This window comes from Hoplias malabaricus, chromosome 7 (genome assembly GCF_029633855.1).
Source record: "Hoplias malabaricus isolate fHopMal1 chromosome 7, fHopMal1.hap1, whole genome shotgun sequence".
In the NCBI taxonomy this organism is placed as follows: Eukaryota; Metazoa; Chordata; class Actinopteri; order Characiformes; family Erythrinidae; genus Hoplias; species Hoplias malabaricus.
In genome coordinates, this window is record NC_089806.1 from 19,861,179 (window position 1) to 19,886,369 (window position 25,191).

Consider the following 25,191-nt stretch of genomic DNA (forward strand, 5'->3'; position numbering starts at 1 on the left):
GAAGTATGTGTATTGGCCAAATAAATGTGCTCTAGATTAATTTCAATGCTTTCTAGTTAGTGTAGCAAGTAGCAGACAACTAATTAACAGTTATCAGCTCAGTAAGGCATATTACAATTTAACGTACACACTGGAGAAGACTTACTTCACTTTAGTTGCTGCCTTCTAAAGTAATGACGAGGAGAACCGGCTATTCATTTGTTACAAAGAGGATGTAGGTGCAAATGATTGGCTTAAAATATTGTAGTGAACTTGCATTAACAAATATATAAATGAGGGTGGATTATAGGGCTAATATAAGTACTGGTATGTAGCCTGGGATGCACATATGGACAAGCTGGGCATATGTTACAGGATCTCTGTTCATATAAATGATGGGAGCAATGAATTATGTTGGCTCCGGACCAATTTAGCCGTCAACACTGGTGTCATGCCAATGCATTAATGTGAATTCATCACTGGCTTTGTGGTCCAGCAGGTAGGAATCAGCCCTGGATTTGGCAGAGAGGGAGGTTCCATTAGTTATTACAGTAATGTAATGAGGAAAGTGCCCATGACTCACTGACGTAAATCAACATCGAATGAGATGAATCCAAGTAGTTATCTCTCCCATTCATTTTGGCACAAAGCACACAGAGACAATGATCTCAAGCACTGGAGGAAATCTAGCACTGCTGTCAGTAAAGTGTGTGTAATCATTCAGAAACCCTGGCTAGGCTTCAGACATTTTTCCTCTTGTGCAAAGGTTTTGCGATTCTTCACGTTAATGTGATATTAATTTTTGTCATATATGCAGCAATATGGAGGTGGAGGAGATGGACACAGGTAAGTGAGGTGAGAGGAGAAAATCTCTGTAGCATAATGTTTCTGTATCACCTCTGTGAAGTGCTGTGCCTCTAGTGCATCATTAGAATACCTCAAACTTTCATTACAAGGATCATGTCTGACAAGTTTTTTTTTTTTTTCTTCATGTGATATAGAGTACTGTGCAAACATTTTAGGCACATGCAAAAATGTTGGAAAGTAAAAATGACTTCAAAAATAATGGAATTAATTATTTATTACTTGAAAGAAAAAGACAACAATGTACAGTAAACATTAATAAACGAAAGAAAGTCAGTATTATATGTGACGACCATTTGCTTTTTTTTTTCTTAAATGTTAGCCCTTCATTACGGGTTTTTTTTTATTATTGAATGTAACCTTTTTTTAATGATATGTTGCTAAAATTATTATATTTTTGTAACATTATTATTATTTTCAAATTAAATCTGTAATGTTTTTGTACTGTCTCAATAATGCAGAATTCATAAAATAAATATCTATAACAGAATTTGTGCTAAAATAAAATTAGGGTGGATTTTGTACTGAAAAACGGCAACAACTGATCATTTCAAACCTGTAGATTTTTCATTAGACACCTGAACTCGCTCCATCTCTTGTATTTATTGTTATAAACAAAGCTCAACGTGACACGCAGGGCCCCCTTCCCTATCAGAAGTCATTTAGTAAAGAATGTGAATATGTTTGGATATTATTTCTGCATGCTGATGAATTTACTTTTTGATACTTCTTTATTCACACTGCATCATTGGTTTTACTAACCCTTTTGGCCACAGCACACAAGATGGCCAAGTCATTAACACTAGATATCACTACAGCATTTTTGTTAGTTAGCTTTTTCGAACCTGGTTTTCACTGACATTGACCATAAAGGTGACCTTCGCAATGTATTATATGAATTTATGCAATATATTCAATATGAATGTTCATGTAAATGGGGATTTTCACCAGATTGCTGAATCTACAGAAGGAAGTGGTGAAAATCTTGTAATGCATATAAACACAGCTATATTGTCTTTTTTCTAATTTTCCTTTCCTTTTCTCTGAGTCAGAGTGGCAGAGTCCTGCTCCTGAACGGTGTCTGAGGATGCAGCTGTGAGCCACTGGACATGTACTTCTTTCCTCTCAGCATTGGAGAGTCTTACTAAACACACAAGCACACAAACTCTCTCTCTCTTTCCCTCTCTCTTTCTCTCGCACACACACTCTTCAGCCTGTCAAGAACCCTCATATCACACTACAATTCTCAGCACTTCACTCCAAGTGCAAAGCCCTTTTCAAATACTGACACACTTCTGGAGCACAGAGAAGACCACTGCCTTTTATCTCTGACATAAAGAGTTTTGAAGACACATCGTTCACTAAAAATAAAAAAAATGTTCCAAACAAGTGGCAGCAGCAAAGAAGGGGCCCTTTGCATTTTTCTCTTCTTCTGGCTGTTGGGGCCTAATGGTGTGTGTGTGTGCACTTGCAAGTTCACCTCGCTGCATCCTATTCATTTCAAGATGGGCATCAAATCATTTCAGCAGATATCAGAATGATGCAAATAAGTGCAGCCTTGTGTTAAGTTAATCAGACCACAGTACCATATTACACCTGAATTGCAGGCTTTTGAAATGAATTAAAGTGTTGTACCTTGGATGATACAATTTCACTGTTTTTAACTTCAGTGAAATAAATGAAATTGCACATTATGTTTTCAGATATTGTAGTCTTCTTGTCAGCCTGTCAAACAGTCCAGTTGCTTTCTATGGCAAAGTGCAGCGAGAAAAATTGCAAGTGGATGCACGCCATAAACGTTCCAACTGTATCCTCTCATCTCCGGCTCAGATCTGTTCTGCTGCACTCCACATCAATGAATTTTTTGGCTCTTACATTCCCCATAATCTTTTAAGACCCTGGAGCTGTCGTCGTACTGCTATACGTCCTCTTTGATAAGCCCATATTGATCCAGAAGAAAATTGCACAGGTCTTATCGAAACACAAAGATGAACAGACTGCAGAGCTCTGAGCTCACACACTTGAAAGTAAAGATGTTTGGTGGGAGGGCATGTTTCTATCTTACACATCCCGGCCTCTATCCAGCTGTATTTATATAAATCCTTATTTGCTGGGTTTTCTTTTACAGTCCCTTAGGATCTTGGTATAAACCAGGTAAAAGTGAAGTGAACTAGAACCTAGAAACTACAGATGGTTTGATAGTTTAAAAAAAAAAGTGTTGTGCACAAAACAAAGAACCCAAACTTCATACCAGCTGTAATAAAAAATATACAACAGAATACATGCATATTGATTGTCAGAGGAAAGTCAAATATGGTTTACTGGACCCTAAGATCTGTCACTAGAGTGTATAAACCAATTGTGACATTCAAGGATGCAGACAGTGTCTTATAATCCAGTTAGACAGGACAATTGGAGCCATGGTACAATTTATTGCTACAAGGGAAGTAATCAAGAATAAACGCCCATCCTCTTACTACCCAAATATTTCACAGATGTAACATTAAGTGACCAGGCTGAATAAATTACACATTGAGAGGCAATGAAAACCTTAGAGAAAGAGTATATTTGCTTAATTATAACAGCAGCCCTTAGTGAAATTAACATAATTATCATACATCCTGGAGCCTATACCACACTTCTGTAAAAAAAAAAGACACATGAAGGCATAACTGGGCTAACTTGGAACTGTGGTTAATGTTGAAAAAAAGGATTGATAAATAATTTCAGGCCTGAGATATTATACTAAGTTTATTAGACATAGACTAGTACCGGTTCATTTCATTGTCGTTTAGTCAGACTTCCTTGCAATGTACCGTTATATCATCCAGAGTAATTATCTAGTACTTTGTATCTCATATTTACCTGGTTAATATCTAGAACCTAAGGAACTGTAAGACAAAGTGTTGCTATATTCCTTAAATGTTTCTTACAAATGTTTGGATTTTTATCAGGTTTTATATTTTGTGATAATGTGATTAGCCTCATAGACACAGCACACTGCAGTGCAGAAATCTCTGGTCATCCACCCATTTTAGAAGAACACCTGATGTTCTTATACAGACATAAAGCTGGAATAAAGTCAGAGATGAAACAGTGCTGAGATGATGGTAAAATGCCTCTGGCTCCTTTAAATACTGAAACATAGCACCAGCCTTAGAGACGGAGCTTAATAACACTGTGTCAAATCCAAGTTCTGCCAGTTTCCCATCTCTGGAGCTTCAGTCCCATGGTAATGATACTCTTGTTTATCAGGCTAACAGGGTAATGGATAACTGCACTATGTCACTGGGGAATGGCTCTGAAGAAGCCAGAAAGGTCCAGCTTCTTGCAGTGATGCAGTCTCAGTTGGGAGTATGTTTGAAGGGTAACTTTAAGAAATGTTTTGCATCCTTGAGTTATTGTTTGTACGTATAATTACTGTCAATATCAGGGTTATTATAGGACATGTTTCCTCATCTAGATTTGCCCTAAAGCTGAGCTCTATATACAGTTTTGCAACATCTGATTGCTTGCTTGGCTGAAGTTGGAACTGTTATACTTCTACATTATCATCCATTTCCAATACAGGTTCCTAATACTGTTGGAATGGTACTGTGCTATACACTAGAACAGATATTTTATTTTGAGTTTGACTGATATAAGTGAGTACCCAAATGGTTTGCAGTATTCTTGATCATCTGATCATAAGTTGCCTCACTTTTCTGTCACATCCCCTCACCTCAACACCTGCACAGTCTTATCTCATGCAGGAGTCTATTAGATAACGTATATTGGACGATATATATATATATATATATATATATATATATATATATATATATATATATATATATATATATATATATATATAATTTTTTTCCTCCCCCCATCCAAGCATGTTAAGCTATCCAGTGAGGTTGTGTTAGCAACAGGGTAAAAAGTTGAGATGCTGACTTTCAAGTATTGGCATATTCCCAACTTGGTAGTATTGTGTTATTACAAGAAACCTAGCTTTTGAATGACTCATAGAATTGTGTCAAATTGTTCAAATGCATACAAAACAAACGCTGAATATTTTCCCCCTTATCTTCTAACTGAGCAGGTTTAAAACATCACAGCACATCCAGCAGATTCTTCTTTGGAAATACTGGCAAATATTCAAAGCCTGTAAAATACTGTTTAGGTCAGCTTTCATGCTGGAAAATACAGCATCTCATATTCATGACTGAAATTTTAACAGTGTGGAATGTGGACTGACACTGTTTACTGAGATCTGTATTCAAAACTGAATCTGATACTGATCCAACGGCCTATCCCTATTTCAGGAAGTAAATCTAAGTGCGCAGGTGATCTCTGGCTTTCTCTCTCTCTCTCTCTCTCTGTAGTGTCTGCATTGTAGGGCAGTCTTTTCAGTTTCCACAAGAAAGCAATAGCTGCAAAATCCATCTGCCAGTTGCACAGTGAAAAGCTCTAGATTTCATTCTCCCTTTCTCTCCTTACCTTTAAGTCCAAGGTCAAACTAGAAAATCAATCAATTTAAATTTCTTCTTTTTCTTCTCAAATTCAAAAAGTTCATGCAGGTTCAGCATCTCTCTCATGTCTACTTTTTTGCAATATGTTTATAGATCTACTCTTAAGCTGGTTGAAATACCAAATTGAAGTCTGCTTTTTTACCATTTTGATCATTTTTAAACTTGTGTGTATTTAATTTCGTATTGGAAACTTTTTGATACATCTACATTATTTATACTTCTCCCTCTTTTGATGACTTATGTTGAATACACTATCAGTGTCTTAATTGTTTGCCTTGTCAGTTATGAGCGTATTCAAATAGTGTCGCTGTTGGAGCAAAATCTTGTATTTTGTGTCATTTTTCCCGTGATAATAAAATACCTGTTGCCCTGTACCATGCATCAAATCTTTAAAAAAAAATATAACTCCCACTAAATGTACTTTTTTGGAGTTACAATTTTTTGTTCCGACAGCAACAGTACAGATGTGGACAAATTTGTTGTTACCCTTATGGCTCCTTTAAACAATGCATATTGAAAAAGGTGGAAAAATTATTCAATTTAAAGTTCAAGTTTTTTTCATGCATAATTGCATGCCTTTGGTATGTCATTTAATAAAGCATTGCAAGTGTGAAAAAAATCATTGCTTATTTTACTACAAAAATTCTACAATGGCCTGGAAAGAGTGGGTGGTACCACTAGAAAATGATAAATAAATTATTTATTATTATTTATTATTAATTATTATTTATTATTTATTATTATTGTAAAATTTCAAACCAACACTTTATCGCAATTTTTTCAAAATTTTATTCAACAATGAAAGAAAATTCTAGACAAGCTTTTTTTTAACCTATTATTGGATATGGTCAATGGGACCATAGCCAACCTCCATAGATGTGACAACGAAAAAAAAACATGTATATATCTCAGATTGGCAGATCAAAATCAGCTCAGAAAAGGTTTCTATGAGCCCTAATTTAAGAGTTACAGAAATAGATTATTTTCAGTGATTTCCTCTAAAGGTTATGCAGGTTATTAGGTTAAAATCCCATCATTTCGTCTAGGCCATTTTCATTTATTATGTAAAATATTCTGTTGAATAAATTCACAAATAATTTTTTTTAAATATAACATAATGGGTGCCAGTTACTTTAGTCATTTTTAAGTTATATATGAGAAAGTACTCTGTTCTTCTTTTTTTTTTTATCATTGGAGGATAGAACAAACTTGTTCATGTCTGTAAAATACTTGTTCCCTACTAGTTTGTTAAGTGTAAACCATGTAAGTGTGCCATTGCAAATGTATTTACTGTTTATGGAGAAGAAAGCAATTAATTTGTACTTGTACTTCTCAGTTTTCACCTGATTAGTGTGTTCAGTTTTCCTATAGGATATTGTGAATTTTATTTATTTATTTATTTATTTATTTTTAAGTATGGTGCTTATTTTCAAAACAACCTCTATGCAAGGTTTGATGCATTTCTACAAATATAATAATGATTATTTCACCATCAGCAATTTATTGTTTATGGAGTTGAAACTGGTGTGCATTAAAAAAATAAATATATAAAATTAATAAAGTCACTGAAATTTGGAAAAAAGGGTGTGTTGCAAGAAATATATTCTTAAAGGGGCTGGAAGTACTTTTGCTGCAATAAGTGATTATTCAAAGGTCAAGTTGAATGAGATAAGGAATCAAGTTGCCTCATAGTCACTGAAGGAACCAGTTTATAATCCATAGACTGGCTCCCCAACCTGTGACGGCCTTGTTTATAATATTAAAATTTAATACAGAATTGTTCATATATCAAAGCCAAAATCAGAATAATATCTGTTTCATAATATGAATAATCTTTGGAGAAAACCATTGATTGCTTCATCAGTGAAAGTAGTTTTGTGTCTTGTTCTCTGTTGTGAGATCTTAGCTGCAGTAATAATTGGAGTTAGGATTTATGGCTATGTCAGACAATGTGATCACAGTTGACTTATTGTGGTCACCTACAGCAATCTTCTGGGTCCCAGATCTAAATCCATTCCACAGGGAATTCTCCCACTGATAGTTCCAGAACATTTAATTTGATTACAGCTCAGTTGCGAGGACATAGCCCCTTGGTTTTATCTTCAGAGTTCCAGATGACATGATTTGCCTCGAAAGTGTCTACGGTTTTAATGAGTACCCAATGCACATTGGTGCTGTTAAGCGATGGAAAACAGGGAGCATGAAAAAAACAAATGGTCATGATCAATTGCCTGTGGTTGTGATAGTGATCATCTCATTAAAGGAATGGAGTTAATTCCCACTGCCCCCTTTATTTCTGCACTGGTAGCTTTGGCTGATGAAGTTTTTTTTAACTATTTATCACACTGGTGCCTTAGTAATGTTCTTGCTTCTATTATCCTGCAACAAATAGCAGATGACATATAATTGAGGCATGCACTATAGATAAAAAAAGTTATGAAAGTGCTCTTACTGTATTTTGGCAAAAGCAAAACTCCTAAATCTTGTTCTAAAGGTGACTAGAAGCAAAGCAGTCTGATATAATCTTAACAGTATCACAATTGCATCAGGTACATCTGTAACATGTGCATAAATTGCAAGTGGAGATGATAAAATGAACATTCATTCCTGCATATCCAGTTCAGGTTCGCAGTGCATCCAGAGCCTGTCCAGAATCACTAGACGCAAGGCAGGAGCACACCCTAGACAGGCACCAGTTAATCACAGGGCACCACACACTTATGGGCAATACAGCCAATCCACCAACCAACATGTGTATTTGGACTGTGAGAGGAAACCCACACAGATACGGGGAGAAAACTTACTTACAGACAGTCACCAGAGACAGTGCTAGAAACATAGGACTGTAGCTGTGTGACAGTGACACCAGCTGTTGCATCACCGTGCCACTGTAAAATAAACAATGAATGTAGAAACAAGGAGGTGGATTTAAATTTATGGCTGATTAGTTTAAGTGATATTAGAAAGATATTAATGTAAAATCGCTTTCCTTCCATTTGAGAATATTACTAGGGCACTAAAATGCTGCTAACAGCACTAAAATTGCTTAATTAGTTCCTCTCAGTTGCTTGCTTTGATCACTGCTTTCTAGCTGTTACCATGACCCTGAGCTAGATAAGAGGTTACAGAAAATTGATTGAATGTATGAATCTGGCTATTTTAATAAAAGCCTAAACAAGCTTCAATTAGTCCGGACTTCTGCAGCCAGTCTTCTTTTATGAACTAAGAAGTATGTAAGTTAGGTTTGACTTTGACAGAGTTTTAAATGTGTATATTTTTAAATCAAATTTCTGATTATGATTTATAGTACCATAGTAGCCTATAGTAAGAATATGAGATTACGATGGTCTTCTAATTCATTTGGCAAATCTTACAGTAACTCCATATCCATTTAGAGGTATATAAACCCCTTATATTTTTATAATAACTCCAGTGTTTACTATTTTGTTGACAGATATCTAATTGACTGGACTGACAATCTACAACTGAGCTATTGGGAGAAATTAGTTCTTTTTTTTTAATGCATGAACACTTCACTGCTTTGTTAAATGGCTAGCTACAGTGGAGAACCTTTTGTAAATAGTTCCTAAAAGGAGCTGTCTGATGCTAAACTGGGTCAATAAAGACATGAGTACAATCGTAAGGCTTTCATGAGTGCTGATTTTACAACTATTGTATTGAAACGGAGAGGTCCTCAGTCATCACTGGAACACAGTGAGTGACTCTGCTGTGACTCAGGAGTGAAGGAGCGCATCTGTACAATAGCACCGATCAAAATGGTTCTGGAGGCAGTGATGCCTTTGAGGCAGAAGGTATATCATTGGTTACCAGCCAACAAGATAAATGTAATTGGTTAAAACGAACCAGGCACCATAAATCATTTAATCTCTACCTAGACCCTGATGGTTTGCCTGCCCTGACAGACAGAAATGTCTCTGGAAGAAATAAATGTGCAATATACAGTACACTTAGTTGTGTTGCATAATTACTTACAAGTGTTGCAAAAATGTCAGTTATTTGTTTTAATTGAATGGAGGATAATGCAGCTCTGCCTCTGAGGAAGCTGCAGAATGCTTTGTTGCCTCTGAGGCAGAATCTAAAGAAGTGCTTTCCTGCACATTTTTTTTAAAACTGCTACCTCAGAGGATGCTGTAGAATATTCTAAAATAATATTTGGCTGGCTATGAGTCAGATTCTAAAGAAGTAAATTTTGCACACATGATTTTGCTGCCTCTGAAGAAACTACAGCACATTATTGGATAACATTCTGTAGATCCTTCAGAGGGAGCAGTCATAACTTAAATGTAGATATATACTTCTTCAAAATCTGACTCAGATGCAGCAGAGCATTAAAACATACTTCCTTTTCATTCTTATTCTGAGGCAAGTTAAATTATCCTCCATTGAAGTAAAACAAAATACTGAGATCTGTGTAGCACATTTATTCTTCCTGAGATATTTCGGACAGAGCAGACAAACATGCGGGTCTAAACAGTGACCTTTCCAGTTGCAGTAAAGGGTCACTACAAATCAATACAAATTTATTCAGACTAAACACATTTGTTTTTGTTGATTACACATTTCTATACTGATGGGGGTTGTCTCTTACAGAGAAATAATGACCCACACAGTGACCAAATCTCATCACGAAGGAACACAACTTGATTACAGTACCAACTGTGTGAACACATTATAGGGGAATGCTGTTATAGTCCTCCTGTACAGTTTTAGAGGATTGTTGATTGTATGTTAAAATGCATTGAAGCTATTGTGATGACTGTTGGTGGTCCTTTTTTTTTTTGCCTTCACTTTGAATTATCCTCTGTCTGTACAATTTCTCATATAACAGAAAGGATACTGCTTTAAAAAGATTTTTTTTGTCTCAGTACATTAAACAGCTAAACGATGCTATTGTGTATTCGTTTGCTGTCATTAGTTTAAAAATGTGTTCTGCATGGTAAGTTGATTGCTTAATGTGACATGTAATTGATGTTTAAGTTTAAAAGTTTCAGTTCTCATCTGGAAAAGGAGCCCTCAGCAACAACTTTTCTTTCTTCAGAAACTTTAACAAAAAATTAACTTTCTGATTTTTGCACTTATATAACAGAGGCACGGACAGGGTGAACAGTATTAGCCACATCATTCATTAACCTTTATTGTCATTAATACTCTAGTAGACCATAAGATAGCAAAATGTACAGAGTGACAAATCTAAAATTAATTCAGTGGTGCAAATGGGTCATTTTTGGTTTCATCACTCTGGCAGCATGGTATAAATTATGCTTCTTATTTCAGTTCCTGTTGACATAAAACAGTGAATGACATAAAACAGTGAATTACTATTCCCTGGTCACTGTTCTAGCTCATAAATAGCTCAGTATCCAGTCAATGATTTTAATCAGACGTGCTGAATCAAGGAATATCTGAAACTAGGTACAGGAAAGCATGACATCCACACAGATGAACACAAAATCTACAGCTGGCCATTGGCTAGTAAAGAATGATGCATAATGTGAGCAAATGTGAGCAAAATTTCCTGTAGTCATTTCTGCATGTAAAAAATATTTTTACAAAATCTGACTTGGGCCAGAAAAAAACTGTATAAAACAAATTTTAGGGGAAGCAATGTAAAAGTTTTAACATCCCCAACCTGATACAACACATTATCCAACCCAGTACATTAATACAAATCAGAACCAACAGAGTTAACTGTCACTCTGTGATAAACATTTCTCCAGCTTTCATTTTGATCTTAATGTCACTTCATTCTTTCCAGGTTGGTGTTTTTAGTTAACGTGTGCGTAAAACAGGTTTGTGTTTAACTTTGTGTAAATCACATAATAGCAACTTCTTTTCACACCTGAAACTAATTCTACTAATTAAAAAAGACAAAAGCAACCTCGCCATTTAGTGTAGTGTACATATGGCTTAAAAAAAAATGGAATATGGCCGTAGTGGTGTGAGGACTCCATTGGAAATTAATGTGAACTTGTTCAATCATTTGCCAGTTAACTAATTTAAAAGTGTGTTTGGTGTTTTAATGTAATGAACTGAAACTCCCAGCATTTTGGGAATCAAGATCAGTACTTCTGGATCTTATTTAGAATCAAAATCAGCTGATCATGCTAAAAACAACAAAAAAAAGATCAACTCAGTCTCAATGATTGGCTTGTACCGATAACCATTCAGTGATGTAACCCAGTAGGAGTAAGAATCACTGGTCTAAATAACGGTATTTAAGACTGATCAATGGTCTGTGATTGTTTAAAATACACTAAAGTATTTTACATAGTTCATGAAATATTTTGTTTTATCTATCACATCAAACCAAGTCCAATTTACAAAAAGCACTGTGTTACAAATCCTATTTTCATGTCTGTAGAGCTTCAAAAAGAGAAAGCAGGGTATTTGTATTTATTTTATTGCTGGGAAAGAATGCTAATGTCTGATAATATTTCTTATTGATAACAGACAGACACCCTTTGAAAACAGATATAATGTTCAATTATACAGTCATATTTACAAGTAGCGATTCTGCAAGCAGTCAATTTTATTACACATTATATACAAGCCAATGACTAGCATGCATCCTAACTGATAGTTCTATTACTGAATTTCTATTCAACTGTTGTCATTTTCGAAACACAGAACCATTTACATAGATAGTTCACTAACACTTTACAATAAGTCATTATTCATAACACTACATGATACCTACATAATCCTCCACAAACACCTTCATCGGCTCATTCCAACAAGGAAAAGCTGTCATAAATTTTTCTAGAGTAAATCTGACCAATGCTGTGTATAACATTGGACCCTCAAAGGAATAAGCTTTTACAGATGTTTATTTATATCTACATTAGTTGTCATGAAAGGCTTATGTAGGTGTCAGGTAGCCTTGTGAAAGATGACCTAGAGTAAATTGCTACAAACAAACAGTTCAAACAATGTAATTCGGTGTTGGAAGGTATTCGTTTGAACATACAAAACTACAATTTACCACATGTTCCAGAGAGGAGCTCTGCCTTCTTTTATATTCCCTCAGTCTGGTAAACAAACTGTAACAATGTGTATACATGTAGTTCATAGTGTTTTTCTGGTTGTAGCCATCTGAGATCAGGTTTTCATTGTTTCAGTTGCAGGAGTAACATGCCCTTTTCTACCATTCTGTTTCATAAGTCTCTTCTGGAGAAAACTCATTATAGGTACGTGTGCAGCGTCCTTGAGCTTGTTGTGTTCTATCGCTGAACAAGCAATCTCCCATCACTTTAGGTCTTGTGTCATGAAAAGCTCCACATTGTTTATGATGGTGAACAGTCTCGGCTGCCTGTTCAAATCATCTGCCTGAGAGAGAACTCGGCTCCACTCTACAGCTTCACCTGGCTCTCAGACTCTGACAGGTGTATGCACAAAAATAAACAGCTTGGAATAGGAAGAAAAACCCTCCTGAGGTTCGACTGTACCCAAGATACAATTGGTCCCACTTTATATTGTCTCTAATAAGTGTGTACATATGCATTAACAACACATGCAGCACCAGGGTATTTAATGTTGATGTATTCAGTTTTACAGATGGATTACATGAGTACAACAGACATGCATACAACTTTAGTTTTTCTGCTCATGTCCTGACCCAAGTGTATCTTCATAGTATAATTACCGAATCTGATACATATTTTTACTCATACATAACTATGTACAAACTCGGTGCTTGTGTAAATACATGAAACAAACTGAAACTGACACTTTTGTCTTTATCAACCAGCAAAACTGAATACATCACCAGTGTTGGTGCATATGCAAAGTGTGATTACACATTTATTACAGCCATTTAACATACAGTGGGACCATAAACTAAATTCCAATAGTCTCAAAAGCACAATGGAAATGACGTATTGCAGCAAACCAACACTGATTCCGGTGAGAAAAGGCTCTCAATGCACAGCAGCACTTTTTCATTATATGTACAATTGCCCAGTGAGATCCGATTACTTCTGTAATGTCTTGTGTGGGGTGGGGGGGGGGGGGGTGTTCATGAGAAGTGAGTGGGATGTTCTGGTAAATTAGCTGAAGTGGTAGCCAAGGTAGTGGTTTAGCTAATGGTCTGTTCCTCAAAGGATTCCTCTACAGTAAAGAGGGTTTGAAACAATGCAGCATGGCATCAAAAGTGTAGCACTGGCATCCTTGCTCATCCCATTAGACCTCGATGATATTGATAGATGGCACTGACTGATGAAACTGCAAGAGACAGGGAAAAAAGTAAGAGAGAAACATGAGTCTCTTTAAAGGGGCCAATTTCATTAAGCTCTGCAATCATTTGTGGATGTCAGGAAAAGGTTGGCCTCTTGGACTTCAACCCAAAATTGATGAATATCTTAAAGAGCATGTAATACTCATAGCTTTGTACATTAATATTAAGGAAATCTGATGGACAAGTAAGGACCTCCTTACATGATTTTTTTATATATATATACACACACACACTCAAAAATTCTGATATGCGCAGTACTGTGTAAAGTGAGACCAAGTTTCATTAAATTAATTTACAGTAAAATTGGAGATCAAGTAAAAATATTCACTCTGAACAATTACAATGTCCCATCAGATAAACAACTCTTAAAAAAATGATTTTTAACAGATTTATTGCTTCAGGTCTGAAAAAATCCACTTTGCCCTTCAGTTGTGAGAAATATTTTGCTTTCAGATTTAACTGGATTTTTTTTTTAAATATTGTAATTCATGCAAAAATGCAACTTCTAATTGAACAAAAAGTGACATATCATTTATGGTGGAATTATTACACATGACATGCATTATTTATCTCATTGATTTGCCTTGCTGCAAATTATGCTTCTATATCTGGCAGTCTGTTAGACAAGTCTGGATTTGGCAAATGCCAGGAGAACATCATTTGCCTGACTACACTGTGCCAACTGTAAAGCTTGCTGGAGGAGAGATAAAGATATGGGGTTGCTTTCCAGGTGTTTTCTTACATCCCTTAATACCAGTGAAGGGAACTTTTAATGGTTTAGAATACCAAGACTTTTTGAACAATTGCATACTTCCAACTTTGTGTTTGGGGAATACCCTTTTCTATTCTAGCCTGACTGTGCCCCAGTGCACAAAGCAAGGTCCATAAAGGCATGGTTGGGTGAGTTTGGCATGGAAGAACTTGACTGGCCCACACAGAGCCCTGACCTCAACCCTAAAAGTTTTGAGATGAACTAGAACAGAGATGACAATCTAAGTCCTCTTGTCCAACATCAGTGTCTGACCTCACAAATGCTCTGGGATGAGTAGGCAAAAATTTCCTGGCACATTCCAAAAGCTAACAGAAAGCTTTCCCAGAAGAGTGGAAGCTATTATAGTTACAAAGAGACACCAAACCCAAATTAATGTGTGGGTCTTCTAATACTTATGCCCATATAGTGGATGCATGTTGGCCTTGTTCTGGTGCATAACTTGTTCTTAACTGCCATTTTGAAATGAACTGAAAGAGAGGAGATTTCACCTACAACTCTAACTAAAAATGTGTGGATGCCATTATACTCTGCTAGCAGCATATTACATTTCACATGGTCTGATGACTTCACCATGAGCCTAAAGGACAACACTGTACACCTAAATGCTATTAACATTACTAACGTGGATGGAGATGAGGTTACAAATGCATAGGGAACTCTTTCTGAGGGGGAAGGGTTCAGCATTTCTACAGAGGACATGTAGCCATTGGAAAATATGGGAGAAGATTAAAGACTTTTACTTTAAATTGGAGCTACTCCAGTGTAGATGGTTATTTTATAAGTAGGTCAGTAGCTTGTATAACCATTGCTGTTTTTTGATGTCAGGGCATTTGCAATTGTAAAATTGCCTTGTTCTCTCATTACCAAGAATACAATTTCATGAGGAAAATTCTGTGGTCACAAAAATGGGATGATGGGCTTTGCCGGATGTTGCCTGCTATATGTTGTTGTTGTTATTATTGTCTTCCAAGATTTGCCGCTGCTTGCGCTTGACAGATTGAACTGTTTGTTTTTGTTCTCACTGCTTTTGACGTGTGCCAGCTCTGCCCTTGACTCGGCATTCATCTTCATCACATGCTTCTCACAAAACATTAAATAGACCAATATGTAAATAAATAAACAAATAAATGAGTAGATTTCATCAGTCAGGTGCATTGGCAGGTCCTGGTCAGCCAGTCAGCACGCCTTTGAGAAAAGCGTAGGGAATCGATGGCAATAAAAGCTGTTCTTGCACTCTCTCTCTCTCTCACTCTCTCACTCACTCTGTCTTTTCCTGCTTTCTCTCTGTCCCCCACTAGCCCTTCTCTTTTACTCTATTTATCCTTCTCTTTCCTTCTTTCTCACTTCCTCATTTTTTTCTTTATCTACCCCTGACTCTCCCACTTTCACCTTTCTATCTGTCTCTGTCTCTCCCCAGGTGTGGAAATGGATTGTGTCTTTTTCCTTCCCCTGTGAGTTTTCTAAATGCTCCTTCTCTTTTGTCTGCCATAAAGTAATTGAAATAGTTGGCATTCAATTGGGAAGCAAATACATTTCACCTTTCTAGTGCTGTGTTCAGCTATTTTTGCTGCTGTGGAAGACGATGGAGTTTACATGATTGGATCTCTGGCCAAGTAAATCACACACTCCAAATTTTGTGTTGTTTTATGTGCAATTCACAAGATTATATATGCACCTACTCAACAGAAATTCAGTAAAAGCTTCACATAAAGGAAGTTACAGAATGTGTGGGACAAATTATTAGTTATAGGAGAAGGAAATAATTTCTTAGCCTTTTATTGTAGTCAGTACATCAAATGGTCCTTTCATCGTGAAATTCTCATAATTCTAAAGTCAACTGCCATTCTTAGACTTGTAGATGTCTAAGAAGGGTTTAGGGATGGGTAGAGGGACACAGACTATACGTTGAAAAGGCCTGTAGGCATCTCTTGTAATGAATGTTTTCTGCTGCATTGCGCTGCTCCCATTGGGGCACAGGTATGAATCTGTACACCTGCAGGTTGTATATTCTTTAGAAATCCACTGGCCAATAGAATGGAGTGCCCCAGTGTGAAAATGGGTTTTCTGTAATGATAAAGCTCTGTTCCTCATTACCTTCAAATGATTTGGGATGGCATTTCTTCTGGTACTAATTAGCCAACATGAGTACCTGAACCTTTCTCATGATTTTGTGACTGAATGCAATCAAACTCTCACAGCAGTGTAGCAGTGTTTGGGAATCTAGTAAACAAAATGCACCCTAGAAAAGCAGAGGGTGTAACTACAGCAAAATGTGGCCCAACAACCTGTTCATATGCTTCATTTCTGATTTACCAAGTGATTTACACTTTAATGTTTCCTGATTTTTTTTTTTTTTTTTTTTTTTTTTTTTTTTTTTTTTTAATAAAGGTGCTCTACCTTGCTCCTGAGAAGTCCTCCACTGTGGTGCTCTGGTGTGCTCCTCTCAGACAATGGCTTGACCTTCTCCTTGCTGTTGCTGTTGTCATTGTCTTTGATTATGTCATATTGCCGACAGAAGAGGGCGATGACCGCTGTGATAGGAAAACATTTGACATCTGTCACTCAAACATTCATAGAGAGCCTTGAAACTCAGTGACTGAGCTTCAGCCATCTGCGCAACGAGGCTCATTCAAAGAGAGGTCAACATGCAGACACCCTGTCACTGATATAATGGACCTCACTCAGTTAACTGCATGATGCAATTAGACTCAAAATATCCCTTTAAGAGGGTATGACCTCACTGTCTCAAGGTTAAAGCAACAATCAATCAGGAAAGTTAGTTCAAACTATATCTTTCTAATGGGTTCCATAATGAAATAGAGAAGGGAAAATATTGGAAGGTCAGTAATAGTCTGTAACCTGGATCTTATACAGAAACATGTCCAGTAATTAAACCATAAACCACTATAATGCACAGGGGCATGGGACATGATACATGCTATTTTAGTGACAGAAACTGGCTCCAAATATAAGATTTTTTATGCATTTGTTGTAGTTGTGTACTAATTCATCAGTGAATACGGGGAATTAACATTTAGCTATTTATTGTTGTGTAACACAACTGGACTTTTAAACCCTTGTTGTACTTTTATAGGTACATTTACACTGTTTGTAAAATTAATGACAATAATGTACTTGTACCATAGGGTTTTTTTTTTCTGAGTGTACTCAAACTAATGGAACAAGAACACAGAGTCTCTGATGCAAAGCACAGAATGGCACCCCTTCTGGAGCGGTTCCTAATCATGCATGAGTATGTGAGTTAATGAGCCAGTTCCATGCTTTGCGTTTAAAAATGTTGGTTAATCAGGTATGTAGCATTACAAATGCCAAAGAGCAAAGTATGGGAGTTTCACATTCATATTACATTTTCCTATTTAATTTTGGACCTCAATTTTCAGATTTCACCAACTTTGAAAAGACTTTAGCTGATGTGAAAAGCATGCAAAAATGCATTATTAATTCTAATATGGCGACATGTTCTGTATCTATTTCAAAAAATTTTGTGTATTTCAGCCCAAATTCCTGTTCTTATGCCTTGTGTTGTGGACATTTAAATCTAACCAAACAAAGGACAGTTACTACATTCACACATGGTTCAGTGTTTAAGGGTAATATAAATTCATATTTAATACTCATATATACTTGCATTCTCTCGGGGATTCTTAGCCAAGTTTTTTTTTTATTCCCTTAGAGAAACCATTCAATTAGAAAATGAGTAATGCACTTAAAGATCAATGTCTCTTGTCAAGATTAATAATTGATGTGATAATTGCACTCTTGTAACCATAGGTTTTTTATACAGAGGTGAGTCCAGAAGGCTATTATAAGCCTTGAGAGGGGGCTCAAATCTCAATACGAACATTAGCTGGAAAGAATAATCAATAATGAGAAGCAATTTTAGAAAGAATGATGTCCCCTGAGTGTGGCCTTTAAGTCACACTTAAAGCCATACCTGCCCACATGAGGAGCACCACCACAATGATGATCATCTCTCCTGTTTGCAGGTTTCTGGATTTGTCCAGACCTTGAACAGTTGGGTCATCTGTAAAAATTAAGACAGAATATTATTTATTCAGTTAAAATCTATGGGCAGAAATCTATGGGCTTTTTTAAGTGAAAATGTCATGTCAAGGTCATATCAGGTTTGAGATAATTTAAAATGGGTTTTAATACTAAAAACATTGAACAGAATATGCATGTAACAATGTTACAGTAATGAAATATGAATATTCATATAATTTAGTAATAGTCCATTGTGCAAAAAATGATAAGCTGCTAGTTGCTCAAAACAGTGTGGGTGTGTCAGATTGCACTGTGATTGACAGTGGTGTCACCCTGAGAGTGAAAACACAGTCAGTGGTGGTGATGATTAGAAAATGCATGTAGATTTCAACCAAAAAAGCAGTTCTGATGAAAAAAAAGTGTCAGGAATGTGTTTTTGTTTATGATTCAGACATGAAGAAGCAGTTGGCCACTCATATTGAGAATGTCACATCTTATTTACCTGAAATTTCATGCTTAGTATCTTTATAAAATACAATTTAAGGACTGCATGCTTGGAAGAAAATTAATTCCTTTTGATATTTTCCTGCTGAAATGTCCCCTTTTGCTGCGGTATCAGCATCCCTTTCGGGGATGGATTAAGACTAAATTCAGGAACTTTGCTTTGATGGTTTTATGGTATAAACCACACATTCTGGATGATCAAAAATAAACTCCAACCCATTACAGGGTTAGTGCTAGGAAGCTTTATATTTCTACAACAAATGCTTGTCATGGAGCATGGTGAACTCAAACTCATGCACAAACTCAAACTCATTTCTTTCTGGAAAACAACCTGTGTACACCAGTTAAATAGTTCTCTTCACAATGGGTTTACCTCAATAATTAGGAATGGTGTCTAATATAGTGTTGTAGTTAGAAGGTATTTATGTAAACTGGGCTTTTAATATGCATTTTCCTTTAGACTTAAGAAATGGGGGGGGAAAAAACCCCACAGTGATTTCAAAGATAAATTTGTGCATGATTAAAACATGCCCGCAGCCCTCAGAATGCTGTCTGAGACTAATGGTGATTAATACCACTCTGGATTAGCCTTTAGCATGTAGCAGCAGAGCTTGGTGGATTTCACCAGCGTCCTCATTCCCTCCAATCAGCCAGAGCCAGGAGAATGTGACTTCCTAACTAGCCGTCTGTCTGAATCAATAATCCTGTGTTAAAGGGATTGACTTGAGCTTCGCTTCCTCTTCCCACCATCTTTTAACCTGCATGGAATGGCTCCAGAGCACCACTCTTCCCAATTGATCTTCTTTAGTGAATAAAGGCTGTTGGCTGTAATTCTCTGGTCCATCATAAAAGAGAAAAGGAAAATTTAGTGGTTGGGGGATATGGGATTGGGGGTTCTGTCCAAGCAATTATGGCGAGGGGTCATTTGTATCACCTTGTTGTCCAATTACGAGCGAGCCGTATTGAGACACGCACTCACTCGGCACCGATAAAGTCAGAGCGTGCAACAGCCAGCCAATCCCTCTCATCGCTCCCCTCTATGAATATTTATGACCCTGAACCCTGAATGCTGAGATTTCTTGCTCGCTGGCAGAAACCAAGCCAAAAAATGAATGAATTGGATTGAGTAGCTGTCTCAGCTCCAGGATTTTCCAGTGGTACAAGACGTTCAAGGCTCTGCTGCTGTTTGTCTCCAGAGATAAGGAGGCAGTTGTGTACATAGGAAGACGTTCCGTATGTAGCAGGCCATGCTTGTGTTTTTTTTTTTTTTTTTTTGGCAGTGTGATGCTTCTCTACCACTTAGTGTGATTCCTTTTGGTGCTGTGATGATGCAAGTGTATGCCAGACAACATAATACAGCCTCACTGCATATTGGCACAGATTTCAGAGTCAAACATCTGTTCATTAGTTCCATCAGACCATGGCCTCTGAGAAGGGTGCCATCATATACATGCCCACATCTGGGCTCTGGTGGAGATCAACAAAAAAATAAAAAATAAAATAAGGGTGGCACGGTGGCGCAGCAGGTAGTGTCGCAGTCACACAGCTCCAGGGACCTGGAGATTGTGGTTTCAATTCCCGCTCCAGGTGACTGTCTGTGAGGAGTTTCCCCGTGTGTTTCCCCGTGTCTGTGTGGGCTTCCTCCGGGTGCTCAGGTTTACTCCCACAGTCCAAAAACACACATTGGTAGGTGGATTGGCGACTCAGAAGTGTCCGTAGGTGTGAGTGTGTGTTGCCCTGTGAAGGACTGGCGCCCCCTCCAGGGTGTATTCCTGCCTTGCTCCCAATGATTCCAGGTAGGCTCTGGACCCACCGTGACCCTGAACTGGATAAGCGGTTACAGATAATGAATATATATATATATATATATATATATATATATATATATAAATAAAACACATCAAGAGCAAATGTACATTGGCAAATTTCTAGAACCAAAGTGCTTTACAAGTGATTGATAAGATTAAGAATAATTCCGTAATTATATATTCATTCATTCATTGTCTGTAACTGCTTACCCAGTTCAGGGTCGCAGTCTGGAGCCTATCCGGAATCACTGGGTGCAAGGCAGGAACACACCCTGGAGGGGGTGCCAGGGTGACACACACTCACACATTCACACATACACACGCACACACCTATAGACACCTTTGAGTAGCCAATTCACCAGTGTGTTTTTTTTTTTGTGGTATTTTTTTTTTTTGGACTGTGGGAGGACACAGGAGCACCAGGAGGACACCCACGCAGACACAGGGAGAACACACCAAACTCCTCACAGTCACCTACAGTAGGACTTGAGTTCCCTGTAGATGTGTGAATGTGACACTACTTGCTGTGCCACTGTGCCACCTTCGTAATTATATAAGAAATAATAATAAATATTAATGTTACATTATTAATATTATATTTAGAAAACACTTCATAAAAAGCCAGACTGAATAAATAGGTTTTTAATTTGCATTTAAAAATGTCAATGTTTTCAGCTCCTCTCACCTTGACTGGAAGGCTGTTTGTTTTTGTCCTGCTTTGAGGAACAACTAAAACAGAGGCCCCAGAGGATCTTAAGATCACAATAGTGAAAGGTCACCACTAGAAGCTGAAGGTTTTTCATAATTTGCCTTTGAAATGTAGCAGCATTTGAAATAGAATAAGCGAGAAAGTCTAAGTGTACTCTCGCTGAGGGCAGAGTTATTTTAACAGTCATGACAGTGCTAAGCTCAGGTGATGAGAGAGCATTTTTACTTTTTTCATTTATTTATTTATATTTGTTAGAAAGGCTTCCTTTGTTTGTTACACCAGCGAGTGCATTTTTTCCTTTATGCAGATGCACTTTCTAAAGGCAGGCTTTAGCTTTGCTTTGAAGCACCACAGTAATTGTATCTAAGGGGAATGGAGCTGAGTGGAGCTGTAGAAGAGCTGCTGTTAGGGCTGAAGACTGCAGAGGTGTGGCATCTCTACACACACACACACACACACACAAGCAGACAGCTAACCGCCCAGGCACTCCTCACTACTCATTATTGTTTTAACACTCAACACTCACGTCAGGGATCTCTGGATCTCTGGTTATAAAACAACATTTTAACACGGCACATTCCAAAACTCTCTGCCTACCCCTCCCCTTTTCTACCTTCATTCTATAGCTCTGATAAACAATCAAACAAACACTACAAATTAACAAGGGGACTTCCTATGAACCATAGACAAATTAAAGAGTCTGATATTTTATTACATTTTATTGAGAATAAAACTTTGTTCTGGTGGGCTGCTGATTTGTTCTGGGCTGAAAGACTCTTTATAACCTCAGTATGAATGGATGGAACTAAAACAATGAAATGGCAGATATAATCTACAGTTGAATATGAAAATATGATATATGAAAACTGTCACGCCCTGGTCCTGTCATGTGTCTGTGTTGCCCACCATGTGCAAGAGCACATGGTTCTGTTTATTATGGTTCATGTCTCTGCCCTAGTTCCACCTCCTTATCAGTGTCTCAATCTGTGTCTCCATTGTAATCCTGCCCCTTCGTTATCTGTCTCCGGTGTCCTTGTGTGTATTTAAGTTCCTTTGTCTCAGACTTCCTTTGCTGGACATTCAATTCGCTTCCCTTTGTATGTCAGTCTGGTCTGTCTGTTCCTTCCTTGTGCTTCATGTACTTGTTTTGTTTGTCTGTTAGCATTTCCCTGTCTCTGGTTTGTCAGTGTTTCCATCTGTCTCTAGTCAGTAAGTAATCCCCTATTGTGGTCTGTCTGTATCTGTCACTCAGTCCAGGTTTCTCTGTATCTGTCACTAGTTTAGTTTCCTCTGTATCTGTCTATCTAGTCTAGGTCTCTGTTTAGCTCTCTCTGTCTAGGTTTAGTCTGGTTTAGCTCTCTCTCAGTTTCTTATTTATGTCCCATAGTCCAAATCTCTCTGTCCAAGTCTCGCTGTCTAGGTCTTTGTTTGTCCAGGTATCCTGTCAAGTCATCCAAGTCTGTCTATCTCTGTTTTGTTATCTTTTGTTTAAATAAATGTTACTGTGTTATAGCGTGTGTGTCCGCCACCATCAGTCCCACCAGTCCTGACAAAAACCAATGCAATTATTAAAACATTTATCAAATTAAATGTGTGCAAAAACACAAAATTCTACAGTGATGTCATGTAGTATCATGTAGGTTTTTAGGAAGCTGAAACAGATAAACCAGCTAATTTTTGCATTCATTCATTCATTATCTGTAACCGCTTATCCAGTTCAGGGTCGCGGTGGGTCCAGAGCCTACCTGGAATCATTGGGTGCAAGGCGGGAATACACCCTGGAGGGGGCACCAGTCCTTCACAGGGCAACACACACACATTCACTCACACACTCACATCTACGGACACTTTTGAGTCGCCAATCAACCTACCAATGTGTGTTTTTGGACTGTGGGAGGAAACTTGAGCAAACCCACGCGGACACGGGGGAGAACACACCAACTCCTCACAGACAGACCCTGAGCGGGAATCTAACCCACAATCTCCAGACCCCTAGAGCTGTGTGACTGCGACACTACCTGCTGCGCCACCGTACCGCCCCTAATTTATGCAGATAATACAAAAACATATTTGGACTGATCACAGAGACAAATTGCCCTTGCTATCCCTAGCTATGAAAATTTTTTGTTTTTATATTAAGTACAGTGAAAACTCAAATAAAAATGAAGTATAAGAACTAGACACTCCACAGTTTGAAAAGCAACACCCTAGGGAGCCTCAAACACACAAAAGAGACAAACAAGGGGTGTCATAAGCTAATTTTCAGAGCTAGTGTAAAGGTTTTAAGTATGAAATGTTTGATGATGAGTGGATGGTTCAGTAGTAACTGTGAACACAGAAAATGGCCTTATAGTGAAATTAAGGTTTAGAGTGCCCCATATTAGAATATTTGACATTTTAAGATAAATTATAATAAATCTGTAATAAATAAAGTGTTGAGAATAATTAGTAGTAGAAATAAATATTACACATATAACTCATAATACTAATATTCAAAGTGCAAATATATATTATAGTTATAGCGTATGGGAAAAATGTGAACCAATTTATACAGAGTGTCTTTAATTCATTTATTCAATAAATTCCTGTAACTGCTCCATCCTTTTCAGGGTCCGAAGCCTACCTGGGATTACCAAACACAAGCCAAAAACACAAACACAAAAGCCAGTCCATCACAGGGCACCACATGCTCACATTCACTCACACATATGGACAATTTTGGATAGCAAATTCACACACTGAAATGTTTTTGGACTGAAAGAGGAAACTGGAGCACCTGGAGTAAAGCCACACAGACACAGGGGGAACACACAAAATTCAAGTATTTTTATCATCACATTTGGACAACAGCTCTGAAAGCAATAATGTGCTATTTCTACACAATCTCAGTTCAGCAGTTGAAAGTTGCACAGAAAGAGATACCCATGCTTTCTCTGACTACAGAAAGCATGGGTATATCTTTCTGTGCATCTTTTTATTGTTTTAATTTTTTTTCTGTGCTGGGTTTGATAAGGCATCAGCGAACCATGACCCACAGAACGTAAATTATGGTGGAAGTCATTTTTATGGGATCAATGATGTTTTGTTAGAGATGTATCCCACTTATTGATTCCTGAACTAATTGAAATGCCTATGGATGTGCAACAGATCAATGAGTCTTGAATAAAGGAGGAGGCTTTAATTGTAGTTCGTAAGTGAGCTGTTTGAAGGCTCTACGGCTGCAACAAAAGACTTTTTTTTTTTTTTTTTAGAAAAGCATCATTTGAAATCCCAAAGCACTCATAATAGACTGGTGTGAGAGTGTATGGAGGAGGCTCTTTGAGACTTTATTAAGCCTCACTGTGCTTGTTACTGAGTCACGACACTGTGGAGGCTGGAGCTGGATAATGACATTGTTTGAGGCTGAAATTCAAATGTGTAGAATAATTTCTATTAGTAAGTTGTGATAAAAGCCACAATGAGCTGCTTTGTTGGCTGATGAGATATTGAAATGAGGAAAATTCAGTCAATAAGGTGTGCTTGGTTTTGGCTCAGTCTAAATAAAGGATAATGAATAAATAAGAATTAAAAAAAACTGTGTAGTATCTCTCACACGGGATGTGTTTTCTTCAACAGCACATTGACAACACTCAGAGTGTGTGGGGAAAGAGAGGAAAATGGGAATATATCTCAGTAGTATAGTGCATTTCAAGGATTTGAAGTGTGGCAACATTGGAGACTATACCTGAACCACTCTAAGGAATTGAAAAATAAAAACAATGCCTGTGCATAAAGCTAACCTT

The 25,191-nt window shown here is 37.3% G+C and overlaps 2 protein-coding genes across 4 annotated transcripts in view; one reads left to right on the forward strand and one right to left on the reverse strand.

Annotated features, from left to right (window-relative positions):
* The window catches only part of si:dkey-71h2.2 (low density lipoprotein receptor adapter protein 1), a 71,634-nt gene that overhangs the window by 43,002 nt on the left and 3,441 nt on the right, over positions 1 to 25,191 (forward strand). Inside the window, exons 9-10 of one of the 3 annotated variants that reach the window (XM_066676665.1) lie at positions 797 to 825; positions 1,896 to 4,616. The exons of 1 other annotated variant lie outside the window; for it this stretch is intronic. In XM_066676665.1, the coding sequence (XP_066532762.1) occupies positions 797 to 825; positions 1,896 to 1,942 (76 nt within the window). In that variant the 3' untranslated portion in view covers positions 1,943 to 4,616. Of the gene's footprint in view, positions 1 to 796; positions 826 to 1,895; positions 4,617 to 25,191 lie in introns of those variants that run through there. One more of the 3 variants, XM_066676666.1, reaches the window with a different exon arrangement.
* fndc4a (fibronectin type III domain containing 4a) overlaps positions 10,592 to 25,191 on the reverse strand; it is a 43,359-nt gene continuing 28,759 nt past the window's right edge. Inside the window, exons 4-6 of the mRNA XM_066676668.1 lie at positions 18,339 to 18,428; positions 16,781 to 16,914; positions 10,592 to 13,598 (exon numbers count right to left, since the gene is read on the reverse strand). Of these exons, the coding sequence (XP_066532765.1) occupies positions 13,557 to 13,598; positions 16,781 to 16,914; positions 18,339 to 18,428 (266 nt within the window). The 3' untranslated portion in view covers positions 10,592 to 13,556. The remainder of the gene's footprint in view (positions 13,599 to 16,780; positions 16,915 to 18,338; positions 18,429 to 25,191) is intronic.